The sequence below is a fragment of the Manacus candei genome, unplaced genomic scaffold, assembly GCF_025592945.1.
Source record: "Manacus candei isolate 608988 ecotype Guabito, Panama unplaced genomic scaffold, ASM2559294v1 h1tg000033l, whole genome shotgun sequence".
In the NCBI taxonomy this organism is placed as follows: domain Eukaryota; kingdom Metazoa; phylum Chordata; class Aves; order Passeriformes; family Pipridae; genus Manacus; species Manacus candei.
This window is the reverse complement of record NW_026138081.1, coordinates 11126305-11147107: the sequence shown is the minus strand read 5'-3', so window position 1 is coordinate 11147107 and position 20803 is coordinate 11126305. Positions and strand designations below refer to the sequence as shown.

At 34.3% G+C, this 20803-nt stretch overlaps 1 protein-coding gene across 8 annotated transcripts in view; it reads right to left on the bottom strand.

Annotated features, from left to right (window-relative positions):
* FUT8 (fucosyltransferase 8) overlaps positions 1–20803 on the bottom strand; it is a 103390-nt gene that overhangs the window by 29309 nt on the left and 53278 nt on the right. For 5 of the 8 annotated variants that reach the window (XM_051792068.1, XM_051792069.1, XM_051792067.1 and 2 more), the window contains 4 exons: positions 18009–18434; positions 8256–8371; positions 7937–8102; positions 1602–1716 (listed from right to left, as the gene is read on the bottom strand). In XM_051792068.1, coding sequence (XP_051648028.1) covers positions 1602–1716; positions 7937–8102; positions 8256–8371; positions 18009–18211 — 600 coding nt within the window. In that variant the 5' untranslated portion in view covers positions 18212–18434. Of the gene's footprint in view, positions 1–1601; positions 1741–7609; positions 7691–7936; positions 8103–8255; positions 8372–18008; positions 18435–20803 lie in introns of all 8 variants that reach the window. The other 3 variants (XM_051792072.1, XM_051792070.1, XM_051792074.1) reach the window with 2 other exon arrangements.

Below are 20803 nucleotides of genomic sequence, written 5' to 3'. Positions count from 1 at the left end.
ATAGGAAGACACTCACCCTTCAGAAATATAAATATGTCTAAATAAGACAACAAATGGATACCATGCAAGAAGAGGAAAAGGTAGAGAAAGACTATTTATCAGCATGAAAAGTAGTTACAGTATACCACTGCCAAACAGTGACATCAAAAATGAAAGAATGAGGAACAGTTCTCAGGAAAGAGTTGAAGGAATACAATAAAGTGATGACTCCTGCATAATTTACAGGGATGTTTTTTCCTCAGAAGGGTGCCTTTTTTATTTAACAAGCAACAAATACATAGTTTGGTCACAGAAGATTCCAACAGGTGAACTGTGAAATAATGAACATCTCAGAAACAAATTCAGCTATTCACACAAGAGAAAAGATCAGGCATTAGGAGTGACCATACAATACAGGTTCACACATGCCACAAAAAATAAACCAAGTACAAATAAAACAGATTACATTAAATATCTTTTTGATCACTACATAAATAGCTGCATGCATTCAGACATGAAAAAAAGTCCCAAAACCTTCAGAACAAGTTTTATTTAAATTTATACACACACACAAGCACCTGTATAAAAAAGGCCTTATGCACTCAAAATATGAGCATATATGAGAAGTCTCACACATCTGTTGAAACAGTCTAGACAATATACTATACAAGCACTTCAAATTTGCATACTCGTGTTTTTAAAAATGGTTTTGTTCAGAAGTTTGATACAAGGACTTTTATATTTTTGTTTTAAACAGTGTGCAAACATATTTTTGAATTCTGACACTCTAAGGATTAAAAAAATAAACCAAACTTATCTTTTATAATAAAACAAGGAATTCAAACAGCTAAATACAGCCCATTGAAAACCACAGATCCAAAAAAATAACCACATACACAAGGAAACAAATAACCAACAACAAAAGTCCAAACCCTAAAGATTTCCTTGAAATACTATCTTCCATATACATATAAAATATATGTTTGAAACAAATGTTATAATTTCTTTTCTATGTAATTCATTCATATAACAACATTTATTTTAAAATATTGTGTAATTACTCTATTACAAGGGCACAGTTAAGTGCTATATACATAATAATAAAAAACGTTTACAGAATCACAGAATATGCTGAGTTGGAAGGGATCCACAAGGATCATTGAGTCCAATTCCTGGCCCTGCACAGGACTATCCCCAAGAGTCACACCATGTGCCTGAGAGTATCATCCAAACACTTCTTGAACTCTGTGAGTTTTAGTGCTGTGACCACTTCCCTGGGAAGCCTGTTTCAGTGCTCAACCACTCTCTGGGTGAAGAACCTTTTTCTAATATTCAGTCTAAACATCCCCTGACGCAACTTCAGGCCATTCCCTCGGGTCCTATCACTGGTCACCACAGAGAAGAGATCAGTGCCTGCCCCTCCTCTCCCTCTCATGAGGAAGTTGTAACTGCAATGAGGTCTCCCCTCAGTCTCCTCTTCTCCAGGCTCAACAGACCAAGTGACCTCAGCTGCTCTTTATACACCTTCCCCTCGAGGCCCTTCACCATCTTCATTGCCCTCCTTTGGTCACTCTCTCATAGCTTGACTGAATTACCTTGATTCAAAAGCGCTATTCTCTTACCTGTAAATAAGTTATTCTCCTCTGTACCAAATCTGTTAGATCTTTGGCCTCTTTTTCTCGCCAATCTCCTGCTCCATCTGTTTGACTGAGGTAGTACAAGTCGGTCATTATTGACCTATAAACAACAACGGAAAACAATCTTAAAAAAAATGGGAAACAATCTTGGCATTACTAAATCGGAGGATTAAATTAAAGATAAACTAAAGTGATATTTCAATTGTAGCCTCAAAAACAGTTTCTTCATGCCACCTCCTACTCCACAATTCAAACAGCAGTCAAGAAAGATTGAGTGTGTCCTTCATCTAATGTACATTCCATACTCATGTATTCAACAGGAGATGGGTTGGAAAAAAATCTTAGGCATAAGACTTGCTTGATACAAAGCATTTGGGTTTGGTATGTGCCAAAGCAAACTAAAAGGAAAGCACAGTTACATGCTAGATACATTATCCAGCGGTGCCACATGGAAATGCAATAGTGATTGCTACAATACCTTCTATTATAATGCATTGTTACTTTTCCTCTTGCAATTATCTTACTATGTTTGTATAGAATATATTATTACAAGTGTCTTTAGCACAGGTACAACATTTCTTCTATTTCTGTTAATGAAAAGCAACTATAGGATATTATTACAAGGTTTAGTAAGCAGTATGTTCTATAATATGGAGCTCCTTCCGATTCTGGAAGGAGACAGCAGTGTTCCACCTGCTTACAATGACTTCATGCCACTAATACTCAAGTAGAAAAGAAATAAAAAATTAAAAATTCTAAACAGACTCATGGCCATACAAGTCCATATTACAAAAATTGAATTTTGATGAACTATCAAATACTAAATTGAGGTTATGTAATACACTAGAGATTCTCTTCTTGGGGTTATAACATTTCATTTGTCAAATAACAGAATAAAGAATATTTTGTTATGAGAAGATAAATAATATATGGCATTTTTTTGTTAAAATTAGCCAGATTATTTAAAATTACTGATTTTGTGAAAAAGAGTTCAAACAGTACCATCTAGGAAAAGATTTTTTTTTTAATCTCTGTGGTTTTTGGGAGGAAATACTAAACGAGAGGCATATTATTTAAAGTGTTTGTTAAAACGTTAATGGTTATTCTAAAAGTAAAAGGTAGCCCAATTCAGAACTAATAATTTCAGAGTTGGTTTCACATATTGAGAATATTTAAAATTGCTAAACACTTCTCCATAACAAAGTTTTAACTTTGCACCACATTTCTTAATATTTTCATCTGAACTTTAGATGTTGCAATTTATTGCCTGAAATTCTTGATAAACCACAAGTTTAATCACTTGTGAGAAAGAGATGCAACAGAACAAAGGCAGAGAAATTTGGGAAGTGACAAAAAAGGAGTATGAGGATAAGAGAAGTATATTTCATAGCAATGTGTGAAGGTCCCGTTGTTGGCAGCACCTGTTAGTACTGGAAGCACAGAGGTAGTTAGCTAAGGCAAACAAGCTTAGCAAGTGAGAGAGGAGCAGACTGTGTATCCCTATTAAGGTAACTATTTCCAGTGACACAGTACATAAGCAATAAACACTGAAATACATCAAATTGGAACAGGCCTATCTTTATCAGTAGAGTTATCACACAGAGTTCTCCTGCTAATAACCATATTCATGGATCTGTACCTTTTCACTCTCATACGCTCTCATACACACATTCTGGCCTTTACACCCACACAGGGTAGCAGTGACACTGACCTATATAGCATCTAATGTTGTTGTAGTACATATTATACCCAAATTGTTCACCAGCACTAACCTTCACCTTCTGCCAATCAACTGGAAGAACTTTATCTACATTCTAATCTCAAACAATATAAACTGGATTTTCTTTTGCATGGTAACTGAGCTTGAAACACCCTATTGCAGTTTTGCAAACAAATAAACCATTTAAAGTATCATCAGGTAACTAGTATTAAACCAGTAACTATTAAAGACACATAATACTCAAAGTATATACTCAAACTGTGCAAACACAGTTTAGGGAAAATTAGAACAGAATTAATGATGGAGTAAATCTAATATAATAGATTATACACAAATAACAGATAAAGAGTCTGCTGCTCTTAAGACAGTGTTTTCCAATTTACAGAAAGCATTTAGGCTAGTAGACATATTAGAAAGGGAAACCCACGTACTTTCTTGGGAGTTTAAATATACTTTTCTTCCCAAATGGGATGCAACCATTTTGGGTGTTTAAGATAAAATATAAATTTAAGGTCTAAACACTAAAAAAAAAATCTTCTATCATTAAAAGCAGCTGTGCAAGCACACAGCCATATTTTAAACAATTTTCAAATGCTCTTTCACAAGTCTTAAAAAGGGTCTTTTGTGTACTTCTGATGTAAGTAACCAGTATAGCCTCCTTTTACTTTATAGAAATATACTTCTATTAAATATTGACATAAAATAACTGAAAATATAAAGCTTACCAACTAAAAAACATTCTCTCTCAGATCTTAAGTAATTTTTACTATTTCTACAGAAAAAATTGTCCAAATTTTATATTACTGGCCATGGTGTCCATAGCAAAGGAAAGGCAGTAAGTAAGTTTTAATAATCAGCCTTACAGATGAAATATAATTATCTTCCATCACTGCTGAGCTAAGATAAATGATGAGAGAGCCATTATACAGCCTCAGTGGCTTGAGACTTTAGGTAAAGGCAGCTTTGCTCACTACAAACCATAAAGAATATAAAATAATTTGCAGGAAATTTTTATGAATTCATGAAAGAGTTTTCAGATAGTACCCACAGTCTTTAAAAAAAAAATTATAAAACTCTGAAGTAAACCAGGAACTGAAAAATTAATAGGTGTTATCACTCAGAAATTATTATAAAGGTAGTTCTATTTTAGGACACAGTGATAGAGACCTTCTTTCTTTGATTGTTACTACTGAGAAATGTGCATTTTTAAGTTTACATCTGCTAGGGTTTTTTGAGTGTGACCATCATGAAGGCTTATTAATGCAGATTTAGAAAAGACACAAATAGCAAAGACCAGGGTCAGGGGCCATATAGAGAGTTAAAAGTAGATGGACCAGTGATTCATGAGCCCAGGATAGGCAAGTGCAGACAAAAGATTAGCCTGCAAAGTATTATTAGAGGTTACTGCAGGTGGTAAAATGCAGAAAACTTCAGACAGTGGCATTGCAGATATTTAGTATCACACTTGGTCTTTCATTATGCTACTAACCAACGATATCAATTAATTGTTATTGCTGTTTCACATCATAAAATAAATCTTGGACCTGCTCTTAAAATCATTTTTCTCCTGCAAAGTATAATGAAGGAAAAAATCTGGCTATATATTTCATACGCATTTGATTGCCAAAATAAAGGGAGGGAGAGTGGGTATTTTTAATAATCAGTCTAGACAATTATTCCAGTCATAAGGCAAAATTACACTTAAATCTCCTAGGAATTTTACATCAACAAATAAAAACTAAAAGAAAAATCTGTGATTCAATGGAAATAATGTGAAAATTTGTCCAAACATTATGCATCAAACGTTGGCCAAATACCACAAAATCCCTGCTGACAGCTGTTCCCCAGGAGGAGAAGGAATGAAACTAACTCAGTAACAGCCACCTTGTCAACAAAGGAAACAACCATGACAACTAGAGCATTAATTTGCTCTTTTTTATTAACTCTGTATCAAGTAGTCTTTCCAATGTTAAGCTGAAGTTACTCTCAACAGCTCTCTTCCCTATAGCAACAAGAAGAACACAATTATGTAATTCCCAATGCAGAAAACTCTGTGTTGGGCAACGTTGTTTTTCAAACAGAATCGGTAGTGAAACACTTCACAAAAACATTTGCAAGACTGGCACTCTCTGAGGGAAAAATCTACACAGTCCCTAGGACATAGCCAACAAACAGTGATTAAGGCATCCAATAACAAGCACTACCTTACTCATCTCTTTCCTTACGAAACTATCTCATCATCTGATCACTACCCACCTCTTTTATTTGCTTTCCCACATAAGGACAGCATGACAGACTGCTTTAAGTACTTATAATTAACATTAATCTTTCTAATCCAAATATTAAAATATGTATTAAAATTTCTAAGATATCTATTCATGTATATTCATGTATAAATATATAAATAAGTAATACCAGCTTCACTTTCAGTGTTCCATTCTAGTAAGACAGCACTTTTTAAGACAGCACTGTCAATGAAAGGGCATTTGGCAACTTTTTTAATGCCTTTAAAAAAATTCAAGTGCACATATACTTAAAAAAATTAAACCAAAAGAACAAAAAAACCTCAGCAATAACAAAAAAAACCCAAACACTAAAAACCTGTTATTCTCGGAGTGAATGAGAGCATCTCATTTGCTCATTCCAAACTTATGCTATGTTCCTTTCAGGAACAGAGACCAGATGGACTGTGTGGAGGGAAGACAAGACCGCTCCTTCCCTGGGGAGCTCCTGTGCATTGTGAGGGCAAAGAACACTCCAGGGACAGCAGTGCATCACATGCCAAAGGATGTGCACACAAAGAACTGGGAGTTTTCTGCAACTTACATGGCAAGACTGAAAGATTAAAGGAAAAGAAGCAAATAGCTTGACCTTAAAGGTGAAAGAAAAAAATTCCTTGGGACTAGAGGCAACCAAGAAGACAAGGTAATATTATTGCTTGAAGGCAATATTGTAAGTACACCAAGAACACAGGTTGAATATTGTAGAAACATTTTTGTATCTGTTTTCTCGTATGCAATTCCTTTGAATTTCCATACTGTAAATAGATGGTCTACATTTTAGTTTAATAAAACCTAGTTTCTGGCTGTTTGGCTTTAGCTTAAATAACTTTAGTTTTCTTTGAGGACCTTACCATACAGTAAGGTCTACACAGATCTACTACTAAGACTCAAGAGACTCCAGGATATTCTGCTTTTGATAACCACTGTGACAGTCAAAAGAAAACATGTATTCTACACAAAAATTGTCAAATTAAAAAAAAAAAAAAGGATGCAATTGCTTGTATCATATACAAACTTCTTCCAGTACCACAGTGGTTTCACACTTCCACACTGGGATTCATCTCATAACTTTTAAAATTCAATGCAAGGGACCTATGCATTTCTAGAATGGGTTTCACCTCATCCTTAAGTACACAGAGATGTGAACACAAGGCTGTCAGAAATACAGATACTTGCAAATTGGGCTTACTGAATTAATAGTCATTGGTGTAGAAAGGAAAAGGACTCATCCTGGGAGGCAGGGACATAAAAACCTTCTGGCGTCAAACACACATTATTCAAGGTTTCACTGTGATGACTGCCTCATCCTGGCTTTATAAACAGGGCAAAAATGCGTACACAAGTGATTTTATTACCATGATGAAAGTCTGGCATTAGACTACTTGCTCCAGTTTTTGGCAGAGATAGTTTAAAAAGTACGTAAGAATCAATGACCTGTAGTCCAAGAAACACAAACAGAAATAACTTCTATGAAGAACAAATATTTCTGAGGGGAGATAACTGTAGAAAAAACTGTCCAAGGAAGTGGCAGATTCTCTGTCAGTTCAGTGTTCAACTGAAGATCTCAAGTCTTTAGGAAAATTCTACTTCAGCCAAGCACTACTTTTATTTCAGTCAAACATACATAGCTGCACTTGAGTGAGAAATAATTGGATGAAATTTGATCACATCTTTTATATGAATAATAACGCTCAACAATTGAATAGTCCCTTCTCACTTTCAACTCAAACTGTGACAAACTGGATTTTGGGATTGTGGAATATTAAATTACAAAACTTAATGGACTATATTATTTGCCCCCATTGATAATCATAAATAGAAATAAATACATATTATCTTTAAACTATGTTTTAAATAGTATTTAAATTATTTCTAAAGAATTGAAAATTCTTACCATTTTTCCCCTTTAGTACAGTATTATTTTCAAAGGCTCATGATTTATTACTGATGCTTACACATGCAGATCGCAGCTTTTTTGGGGAAATTGATACTTGTTTAAGATGGTATATCTAGTTAATTCGACTATTTTCTTATAACTGTTTACTGATAAGACACAAACTGTCACAGCAATCCTGTTGGGAACAGAGTTATAAACATAATACGCTTCAAGACAGATTTCATTGAATTTTTAACAGTTTCTGGATTAATTTTGTTCAGTATGAACAAAACTCATACAGAATATTTTAATATGATACAAAAGGTACTCCAACAATGCGGAGGCCAAAAGATTGACAACAACTAAAAATATAAGTTCCAATGCACCTTTGAACAACATAACAACAGTTTAATTAAAAGTCAAAACCAACTAACAGAAGTACCTTTCCTGATGACCCAAATCAGACAGAAATTCATCAATGCGTGTTTGAAGTTCACTTCCTTCTAGATTTTTCAATTTCTTCAGTTCACTCTGGAGGAAAAACCAAAGTTCCTTAGCCCCATTTTCAATCCTCCTCCTCAGTATTTCATGGTCTTTTCCAAGGCCTTCTATTTAAAAAAAAAAATTTAAAAGGTATAAAAGCATCAGTAATTGTAGCTTTTTTTTAAGGGTTTATTTGTTAAGAAGCCAATACATTTGTGATATTAAATACCAAAACACCAAAACTTGTTTCAGAAGTAAAAGAAAACTTATCTACACACCATCTCCTGTCCGCTTCTTATAGTTTTCTATTTGTTCTTTGGCCTTTAGAAGTTGCTCCTCTAAAGCATGTACCTTTCCTGCAGCTGGTCCCTGATCAATGGGACCATCTGGTATCCTAGGATATAGAAAATAAAAAAGTCATATCACTTATAATTATTTGATAAATTATTTGCATTAACAATTCAACTCTCCTCTCATTTTTATGCCATACTGATTTACTGATAAACCTTGGTCATATTTTCTTAAAATGAAGAAGAAATTAAACATATTAAAGATTTTAAAACCTCGATCCCATAGAAGAAAAACAGTGCATAACACAGCTGCAGCATACAGATTCAACCTGATGCTAAACCGTGTTGCTTACAAGACTTCCACTCACTGACAAGAACAATTCTAGGCTCCGCTTGTGAAAATAGTATTTGTGGCAGCTTAACAACCATTTGTTGAACTGACTGGCATGCAAACAAAGCCTAATCGACAGACAAACCTTCACAAGACTCAAGTTCTGACTACTTTTTATATTCACACATAAAGTACATTCTGCTCTTGAATGCTGGCCATATATTCTTAGAGAACCAGAGCTCCAGCACTTCAACTGCACTCTTAAGTCTTCCTACACATTTGCACAAGATTATATCAATGTATTTTCTGTACTCAGAACAAGATCCAACCTTCTTAAATTTGCCATAATGATGATTTTTTATGACAACTCTAGTATTTTATACTGTTGGTCACCAAAAACAACACCAAACAACAGCAATTGTAACTTCCAGTTATGAAATCTCTGGTATGTGAACACAGGAAAAGTATGGAAATACGTATCATGAAATCTATGAGCCATAAATCAGCCCTGAGGGTATTACTGAGGTTTGTTCATCATCCAAACTTGAATTCATATATTAATAAACTGAAATTATTAAATGTTATTAATCAGATGCAAACTTCTATTTGCCTCACAAATTTAACATAGGGAAAGTAAAAATCCTTTCCATTTCAAGAGAAATTAAAAATTATTCCACCTTTCATTAGCTTTTGTAAGAGCTGACCCTGAAAAGGATTAGAGGAAGCAGATGTGCAATGAAAAGTCTTGAGAATTGCAAAGAATACAGAATTCTGGCATCCAGTCAGGGTGAACCAATTAAAAGACACCATGATAAATGAAATGCAATTATCATTAACTGCTCATATATCTGCTTTTTTATGCACTGAGAGAACAAGCATTTAAAAACTGAGTAAAATATTCTAATCTTAAACATGTGCACTCTCTAAATATACTCTATCAACAATCCATTTGTGAATTTCTTTCTACAACAAATTTACAGTATACAAACAAACTTTTAAAAAGTATATTGAAAGACATTTAAGCTCTCACAATAGTTTAAAACCACCAGATTGAAATGTATCTGCTGACTTTCAATCCACAATTTGTATTGTGACAGAACAACTAACTACAAAATTACCAGAAAAAAATGGTTTATCTTGTACAAGTCACGTACCCTAAAGCTAGAATCTGTGAAGAACAATAGGGTAAGAGGATACAAAATCATTACCATAAGAAGTCTTAAGACAGCGCACACATCTTCTTAACACAAGCAAAGTCTGTTAAAGTAGTAATTACAGAATCCTACAGAAGGATGGTTGCCGATGATATGAAAGAAGCACAATAATTCTGCTCATTTGATATAATTAAGATCTTAGAAAAGTACATTCATTTTAACAATCAACTTGCTTTGGCATACTTCAATAAAAATGTTTATCATACTTAGGCTGTTAGATAAAAGGAGGTAGGATGAGGGGGGACATTCTCCAAGCTAGTTGTTTGGACTTTCAAAAATTACATCATTTTAGGATAAAACTAAGATATCTTCTGTTTTTTTGCAGTTTTGTCTCTACATCTGTTACCTCATCAGACACGGAATTACTGTCTTCCTCACTTTCATCCAGTCTCAAAATTAAGGAAAAGATTCTTCTCTGCAACCAGCACAGCTTGCCTGTTATTGCCCTCTACAAGTATTTCAACTGAGTTGGAGATAAGACAACATTTGAAGGAAAAGCATTTGAATTAAAATCCTTATCTATTCTCCTGGCATCATCAATGCAGACAACTTTTAGAGCACAATATCCTAGCAATTATGTGTACTTATTAATAAAAATTCCTGTTGAAAAACAGGAATTCTTACCAAAACAATTATTACCAGAATAATTCCTGACAACTGATTTGCTCCTTAGAATATAAGAAGTCAGTTTAAAGTAAGTTCATCTAAACTATGACAATCCTAATCAGCAATAAAAAACATGTCAGTAAGCATCTAGCACAGAATATCCTTCACTTATTGCTATGACAACACTGTAAATTCAGTTATAAACAGAAAATAAACACAATTATAACTCACTTAAATGGGCAATCAAGTTAATACACCGAGTAGCGGGTTTATTTGAATTCTCAATACTTACTGGTGTGATGATGCACGCTATTTCCTACCATTTTATAGTAAATACAAATTATCTTTTCCATAATCAACTCATCAAATGAAGATATTACCGTATAACTTTAAACATTAAAAAAATTTTATCCTAGAGAAGCCCTGTTTCTTGCTTTGTCCCTTCTTTAGTAATCCAGCTACATTTTAAGACATGAAAAATAATCCCTACCACTGAGGTCACTTCACCTTCAGGTAACATAGAGGGGCAATGACAAAGTTGTGATCTCTAGTCTGGATCTCTGAAGGCAAAAAGAACCCCTTAAAAATTAATCATAGTGACATTCAATTTAGCTAGAAGAACTGCCATACTATGTAAAAGAATTGTAAAAATAATTTAAAACAAAACATAAATTATAAAAACCATTTTAACCTTTTTCTGTTTCCAAGATATTTAAAAGGTCACCCTAATTTATCAGTAAAAGGAAAAATGTAAGATTTCACAAGTTCACACTCAACTATTTTCTCTTTTTGTTTATACCCAAGATCTTTGTATGAAGCTAGAAGGTTTAAAACTCAGTAAAGCCATGTTATGATTGTCTTTTCTTCTTTCGCTTTTTTTTCTTTCCCAAGATGAAAATCACATTCAATTATTAATGACCACTGACACAAGCAAAAAGAATACAGGTTGTCACTTCACCCTCCTAAGATAAAACCTCCTCAGTTACTAAAACTGAAAGAAAACACTCAATGTTATCTGCAAATAAAAAGTAAGCAGCATCCATTATCAATTTAAACCAGCACAGTCCTAATTAGTGCTGATTTATATCCATTGAAGATGTGTCCCTTCCCTTAATTCAGAATTGTACAAAAAACAGTAAAAAGAGCAGAGGTGCACACCACGTAGTTCAGCTATCTTCATCCGTTGCAACAGCCTCAGCTTCAAACCTGAGATACTTTAAATACATGTAATAGGAAACCACACTTTAAAAGAATATTTAAGGTTTTATCAACCCAGAGCTATTCATCTATCCAAAACCCTTTCAGTGTTTTCCACAGGCTTACCAGGCCCAGTAACTGCCCAGAATTATGTACTTTTAATAGAGTTGGTAAAGATCAATTGATCTGGAGTTTGGATTCTATACCAGCCCCAGCACTTGCTACTTTAAAGCAACTGTAGTGCTCTTTCAAAATTAAACTCTGATCTCTTCTTTCTCTTCTTTGTCAAGCTACTCAGAACTATGAGAACAATGTCTAGAGATACCTGTGTTTGGTTTTATTTGTTTGATTACATTTTGCCCTTTTCCACTCTTGTTCTGCTTTATAACACATAGTCCTATTCAGATTAAGAAACAGGTTATCAGATTTATCAAAAGAATTGCAGGTTCTACAAAAGGCAATATTTAATAGACTCTAGGAAGCAAATATAGTCTGAATGAGATGTATTGGTAATATGTACACACTACGAATACATTTAACAAGATTCTCTATTTCCCTGAAGAGAACTCTGAAATCACTGGTTCCTATACTGCCAGGCTTATCTTCCACAAATGTACCATAAAATATAAAAATTTGACTACCACCCAGCAACACACAAAGGAAGTCCAGGACAGGGATGAAGCTTAGGACAGGGATGAAGGCATACACAGTTTCACAGTTTCCATCTAAGAAAACAGGACATTACAAAAGCTGACATTTTAAGCCCTCCTCCTCCTAAAAGCCTTATATCACCTATATGCAACAGAGACAGTCTTTAGCTTTCATAATGTAATCCTAATAGTAAATAAAAATTTTAGGTAAAACTACATTACAAGCTGTGTTACAGGCAAATGATGAAAAAACTTAATTTAATACTTTGATTTGATTCTTACTCTCTTATGGACTTTCTCTTAAATAGCTACAAAAATTGTACTAAAGATTTCCCTTTTTGCTGCGAGACCTACTATGTCTGTATTAAGTGTTCTTGAAGGGGCTCATTCAGTTCTACTGGATATAGAATAGTAAAACAACAATCTCTAAAAGCCTCTGTTTTATTACTATTTGCACTAATGAAATCTAGACTGCTTCTAAAATCAACCCAGCTTTGCTCACACAATATTGTTTATGATCATACAAGGACTACGGTAACCTCCAAATCTCATTATACCACAATATTCATGCACGTAATTTAAAAAACTCAGACAATACAAAACACTTTTCATTCCATTTATCTTCTGCATCACTAATATACATCTGTGCCTCTTTACAGCCCACAAGTAAGGTTTTTACAAAGCATCTTATCGGCAGAAGAAAAACTACAGTATGTTCTCATGTAAGGCTTTTTAAATGCACCATAAAAACTAAGTGGTGTCTGAAGTCATTACAAGTAATCAGGAGTGCACCACAAAAGTGTACTCAGTTCCTAAAGGATTTTTTTTTATATTTCAGGCACTTTTCAAAAAGATGTGAGTGTTCCAACTTGCACTATTGAAAAGGTACATATTAGAAAATAAGTATCTCAAAATACACTCCCCAAAAATCCGTACAAAAATATGAACTATTCTTAACCAATACTAGTAATAAATTAGAAATAATTTTTTAAAAATCATAAAATCAAGAGAACATGATGTATTTTGTGAAATCAAACACAAAAATGCTTGGGGTGGGAGGGAAACACAAACCAAAATAACCCAAAAAAATACTTCTCCCTGTCCTAAAATTCTACTCCTCATGCATCCTGTGTGAAAAGAAGAAACCAGGGGAAAAAATTAAAAAATCAGACATGATTTAAGTATCATAGAGTAAAAAAGGGTTAATATTTTTTTAAATTTTCTTGCATATATGAAATTTTTTAACTTTTGAATGTTTAGTTTTGCATGCACATAAGGTGTGTTTCATAAGGCACATTTTTGGTTTTCTTTTTTTGCTGTTGTTGTCTTTGGGGAGCTGCTACATAAATTGGCAGTAAAAGAGGATTCAAATCTCGGGGTGGAAAGATCACTTCTTGTCGTTGTATGTTGGCATTCATAGATGGTTGAATGAAAATAAGCATAGCCCAGCTCCTGTTTTCAGCCATCCTAGAGGACTGACACTTTTATCAGAAGGATGTCAGAGAAGTCACAGGAACCCATAATAATGGGAAATTCCAAGCAACTGAAAGGTATTGTATTTACACACAGTTTACCATATAAATAACATCCCAATGTAATTAAAGATGAAATAGCAATTTCTTCTAACTTCAAAATGGAAATGAAAAAACAACTTATGCTTTCATTAAAGTACTAATTCTTGTAACCATACCTGCCTTCTATCCCTTCCTCCCTATCCTAACTAGCTATTATTATTGGCACAGCTAGATATTATAATAATTTTCTACCATTCACGAAACTTCTTTTCCCACTAAGATAAACTCTGTTAACTTGGAGCTTTTTATCATCCAAAAGTTTTATCTAATAGTGTCAAAACTAGTGTAGTTACTCAGATGTTTGTTTATTGTTACAATTTTACAGGTAGGCACTCTCATCTTGTTTAAACTCCTCCACAAGTAACATTAAGTTAGATTCTTAATTGAAATACACTTCATTTCATGCACCGGCATGTTGGATACCATAATATATTGTATATTTTAACCACAAAGGGTGTGCTGCTTTGTTCTCTAGATGTAAAATCTTAGTGGAGCAGGGCAGCAAAAGCAAGATTTTACCTCAGTATAACAAAATCCAACTTTGCAAGAGGGTTTACCTTTATGAGTTACCCTGGTGTAGAGACTCAACTACTCAGAGTTCACAGCCAGTATTAGTAAATAGAGTTTTCAGTACAAAACCAAAAATTCTGGCAATTAAATCATATTCAAGTAATAGTTCCAGCCTTTCTGTTTCTGATCAGTAAAGCCTAAATCAAACTATGTCTTCACTGGAGGATGTAAACCAGAGCAAAAGTAATCTTTTCTGTCTAATTCAATTTCTGAAGTTAATTGGTGTTTTGTTTCTATAATGTATGCTCATAGGAGCAGTGACCTTTTCCAGGACCCAGATACTGAATCCATGGACTGCTGGTTAATGCCCCATTTTAAACAGACATAAAACTGCTATAAAACGGTAAGTCGGATAATTTTAAAGCCAATAGCTATTTTCAACGCAACTTGTTCTATCTGGCAAACGAAGAAATGAGACAATGAAATTCTGTATCACATTTGTGATTTAATACTTTAATAATGGAGGTTGACCAGAATATTTCTCAAACCTATTTGTGACATTTTTATGAAAACAATATAATGAATTTGGCACAATAAAAATAATGAATTTGGCTCTATATTGTCATAGATCACTTCCCTCAAAGTCTACTACTTCATCAACCTCAGATTACTTCCAGCAAAAAAATAGGTCTGATAATCTTCCAGTTTATACTGGCTCATTCCTGGAGAGCCCTAACTACTGAAGCTGGAAATGTGTGGCTGTTCAAACTGGTATTTAAAATCATTTAGGCTTTCTCATGCAAGAATTTCAGATTCACCTGGGGTTATATACAATCACTTTGAGTAAAGGTCTCAAATATTTTTAAACAACATATTCACAAAAAGAAGCTGAACAAAGTCCTGTTAACACAGTTTTGGATCACCTAATCTAATTCTAGAAACTTGAAGCAACTAACTGAAGCATAGAGAAGGAATGCTGAAATGTTTTATTCTAACATGGTTAGATCAGAAATAAATTAATGTTTGTATTTTTAGAAATCATTATCAACAGTATAATCTATTATATAAAACTTGCCCACCAAAAACACAACATTTATTTGAATATAGATAAAGTTAGGGAACTATAGAAAGGTATCTAGGAAAACCATCCCTGCCTAAAGTATAGTTTAGCCTCTATTTAACATCTCCTTTCTCTACTGTGTCCGTCTTGAGAGGAAAAGAGCACCCTGTCATCTGTAAAATCATATACTCTCTTCTAGTCACTGTGTAACTTGAACGGGTTATATTTCAATGACTGTGCAATACAACACATTATCATTTATTCAAGTCAGACAAACATGGGGGGCTGAAAGCCTGGAGGGTAGTAATCTTCACATTCAAAGCCAAATATTATCCCCTCTGAAGCAAGAAACCCTAAGGTTCACTATTACTGTCTAATAGTTAAGAAAGCTAAAGACTGCATTTATTCAAATACAGGATCTTGCTTAAATTTCATCATATCAGCATACTCTACATTACACCATTTTGTCAAAAAAATATATTACAGGCTTTGCCAATGCTGTTGTTATCATTTATTAATAAATTGATCATAGAAAACTACAGCCCACTCAGCCACCTATGGTCACATTACTCAAGGTGAAGATTATCTGTTCTTACTGTAGAGAGCTGTCATTGTTGGGACGGACTACGACATATAATATTCAGCAAGAAAGTTTATTGGAAAAGAAAAATGAAGCAGCAGCAGCCACAAGCTGCAATTTACAGCCTCTTAAATACAGCTCTTTTGGTACACATATACCACACAGACAGGTCAGCTTACATACACAAACTACAATTCTCACAGCTAATAGGTAGATTTTAGCTGGACTTTCTCAGTCCTACTTTCTCACAACATTTCTGTGCACCTGTCCCTATTTTCCTTTGATGTTTATATTTTTCTCAGTCACTCTGTTCAAAACAAGTCCTTGTTCGCATGAGACAGTGTTCCCTGTTCCCCCGGGACAGCTCTTCTCCTGCTGCTCCTCTGCTCTCTCAGGATGCATCAGTATGTTGTCAGGACCAGGGTCTCCATTCTCAGCCAGTTTCTTTTTCCATACCAGGGGTCCCGGCCCAGTCGAGATTCCCCACGGAGAGCACTTGGGTAAGCAGCATTTCTCCACCTCTGGGGAGCAGCACATGAATGCTGAGGTATTTCTTCAGTGATGACATGTTCAAAACTAAGACATCTTCCTATGCTAAGAAGCCTCATCAGCGCCCAGCCACATCTACAGTGCATTCCAGAAACCAGGAACAGAGTGCAATGAGAAAACATTTCTGCAAGGCAGGGAAGCCTACCCAGCCTACCAGATCAAATAGCCCTGGCTATTCATGAAAGAGAGAATGCACCAGAAGAAACATCAGGACAGGGTTAAGAGGAAAGGTATTCAATTCACTGCTACAGTCCATATGTGTGATTTCATTAAATGAACGTCAGAAACAAACTGATTTAAAGATAAGGTAACAGAAACAGGATTAGAACCCTACAACACCCTAGTAAAGAAAATACATTTGTGCAATTCTATAATTTTTCCTGTGAAATATGAAGCAAAACATCAAGGCAGAAGATCCAAAATGTCATCTGCTGCTAGAGAGTATTAAAAGGCAAGTCCAAAATCAGTCTCTGCCTGCCAAGCAAGAAGCAACCAAGGGACATGATGAAGACTCAACTTTCAGTGCCCCTTGCTCTCCATGTACTATGCAGGTGATCCTGGCCACACCAGTGCTACACACATCTGGTGCTTGTGAGTACATAGTTGTAAAAGAGACAGTAAGTGAATTCAGCTCATTTATAGATTTTTAAAATAAACATTACCCTCCCATTCTGAAAAATCTTGTACTGAGCTTTACTCTTCTCTACCTTCCTACCTTCTCTACCTGCTCTTGTCCCCATGATCCACCAGGATTTTTACACTGCACATGATGTCCACAAACTTAGGTCCAATCTGCCTAAGCAGCTTTCCCTTTCAAGTTCTTAAGAAAGGAGATATCATAAGTCTATGTTAAAATCTGTCTGTCTGAAAAGGTGAAAGAAAACACTGTAAATTGTAAATGTACCCATCTACAATCTAATAAATAATTATAAAAAGTGAGATGATCCTACTACTTTACAAGTATTTCTACAAGTTTAGCAGCAAGGAAGAAAAGATAAAAAAATTCATATAATGCACCAATCTATTGCAGCTCATCTTCAGTTTATCTTCAACAAGTTGTACAAATGTTTTCAGTATTTTTAAAATTAGCTCTTCCAGATACTGCATGTAGAGTGTAAAGAACTAGTTGTTCTAAGTTGTACAAAGATCATAATAATTGCATTTCTTTGAAGTTGGCATTGAGAGGTGAATCACCTATAGAACCTGTTATTGTAACAGTAGTACTTGCACACCATTAAATAATGACTGTTAAATAATAACTACATTAGACCAGAACTAAATGTACATTATTCGTTTAAAGGCTTTGCAATATATTTTCAGCTACTATAGCACAGATTAAAACACTCATCTATACTTCTAAATGTTAAATATGATTTTACAAAAAATCCCACATACAACCCTTACAATTTAATTTCTGATATTTCATTTTTAACCATTTTCTGAACAGTTTTAATTACTTTTAGATCCTACCTGAGAGATTCTGCCATGCGCCTTAAGTCTTCATTTTGCTGCTTTAACCGTTCAAGTTTAGCGAGGATCTTGGATAACTCACGACTAGAGTGATCTGGGTGCTCACTGTCTCGTACCAGGTGTCCACCAATATAAAAGAGTAAAGTTCCCCAAGCAAAGAGGATAAGCATAATCCAACGCCAGGAACCAGTCCATGGCCGCATTTTCAGAAGTTCAATTCACTCCAGAACTGCTTCTGCTCACAAAATAACAAACATTTTAAGTCCTTAGCTTGTACAAAGGTGGACAATTTCAATTCCTCTGCTTCACCACATTGTACCAGAGAAAAATTATTTTCAGTGTTTATCTTACTGCAACTCCTTAAAGAAGATTCTTATAAGGCTGTACATAGAAATCATTAATATTGCATCATTCTTCATTTATATTCTGTGGGAAAAAAATAAAAAAATCTGAAATTATAATTCTGATATGTAAAAATATATTGGATTGCAATTAAGCTAAACGTACTGTCATTAACATTCAGGAATGATAATAGACAATGTTACTACTTTCTGTCACAGAGACAAAGAAATAAGCTTTTAACCTTCTACAGAACAGCTGAGTTCACGAATGAATGACAAAGAATATGCAATTAATCCCGGGTTTGAAATGCCCAGAAGAAACGTTGCTTTTTATAAGAGAAATATTTACTAATTTATGTGTCATTTTATACATTAAAATAGTTCAAAAATCATTCTGTGGTAAAGTCGACAGTCTCCTTTACTATCAACAAATAGCTTTTATTTAATTACAAATACATATCCACTTTTTTTACTTTTATTTACTTTCTTCTCCATTTTTACCATGACTTCCACTTTGTAACAAAGGAGTTATAGCCATTGTAACAACATATTCTGCTATTTGCAAGTATTTGAAAACCAGGCATGGCTTTAGAAACCTAAGTTTTAGAAACACTTCTCTACTGTTTTAAAACTATCAAACCCATTTTGATAAGTTATTATTAAACTATAAAAATGCAAAAAAATTATCAAAAGGTAATATCATCTCTCATACAAAAACACTGCAGCATTTTAAAAAACGAAAAATCACCTCAACTCGTTTTCTACTTGGCAAAACATCATTTAATGAGTGTAAGAATCTCCTCAGTCTATCTAGAACAGATTTTAACTGACAGCATGTCTAAAATCTTCTTAAGTACTTCTCCCTTCACTTCCTTTCTCAGTAATGTAAAATTCAGACCTTTTTTAAAAGGTATATATATATGTCATTCATATTCAATTTCCAAAATAACCCATATTTTGAAGTCTCAGGTCTATAAATCCACAGTATTTCCTTTGAGTGCTATCCACACCTACCTTCTCTCAGACTACTCTTTTCTGTTTAATCCTTCTTTAACCTTGGCTTCTTTTTAATTTCATTTAGTTATCCTGTTCCAACTCATTTCAAGTTTAGAGAAAAGTCTTCCCAAACTGCAGTAACTTCCAAACTGACCCACTTATGGAGATATGCCTGGAGTATGCATTTCCAGGAGTATGCATTTCCAGATACAATAACGTTAACATAGTATTGAAAATGCTCACAAATTTCTCTAGTTATCTTTTAGAAGGGGGGTTGTTTGTATATGCTTGAAAGAGGCAAAAAAAATTCACTTATGACTTATAAGACAGTACACAAGACCAACTATTTGAACTGAAAGTTGAAAATGAAATGGAAAATATTTGTAGTACCTCTCAGGTTTTTCCACCTAATGTATCTGTGCCAAGGGGAGTTATAAGCAGATCAGTTTTCTTTGAAAGTAATGTCAGAAGCCCACTTTAAGGGCACGTCATTTTCTAAAGATCTCTAAGAAAGCTGTGTATAGCTTTTGCTTTAGCTTGGCAAAAGCATGGGACTGCCTTCAGGAAAACAGTGGTTTTTCCAATAATCTTCATGGATCATTGCATAAGTAAATGGAACCCACATTGCATGTAACAGAATAAGCCATTCCCAACCCACAGCGGATTGTGGGTATAAGCCAAGCAAGCCTAGTTACTTGCCAGAATGATAAATATAAAACTCTGATGGATTGACATTTCAGGTTTAAGTGAGAAAGTGCATTCTTATATCTATACTAACAATCAACCAGAAAATGTCTGACTGTGGTTGCAACACGGTAAGTGAAATCACAAAGTCTATGACAGCAGTGGAAAGAAAAAAATAATAGGAGATTTTAAATATTCCTCTACTGATTGGGTAAATATTATACTGGGAATTGTGATAGAGACTAAACAGATGCTACAGACACCATAAAGTTACTGCTTAAGAGAAAAACTACTGTTAAAAATTCTTGACTTAATCATAAGCAGTTTGCGGAACTTTGATCAGAAAGTTTCTGCTGGAGGACCACTTTATAACAGTCTGCATAATATACTCAGATACGACTGCCTCCTAGGAGAAACAAAGTAAAAACTGCACTACAGCTGTGATTAAATTCAAGAAAGGGAACTGTTTTAAAAGAGAAATGGACTTCACACCACGGGGAAAGATACCATGTTTCTAATTAAAACAAGAAGTAAAGGTGCCTGATATAATTAGCAAAGAAAGTATCCTAATAAAAAGTTATAAGCATGGTCAAGTGACTAGGTAGATAAGACTAAATTCTGGTATATAAACCACATAAAAATTAATACTAAACCTTTTATCCAAAGTAGATAGCTTACTAGAGACTCCAGGGTCCACAAATGATGAGAGTATATAAGAACTGTTTATAGAGTACTTTGCAAGGAAAATACTGATTTTCTTTTTTTTTTAATCTG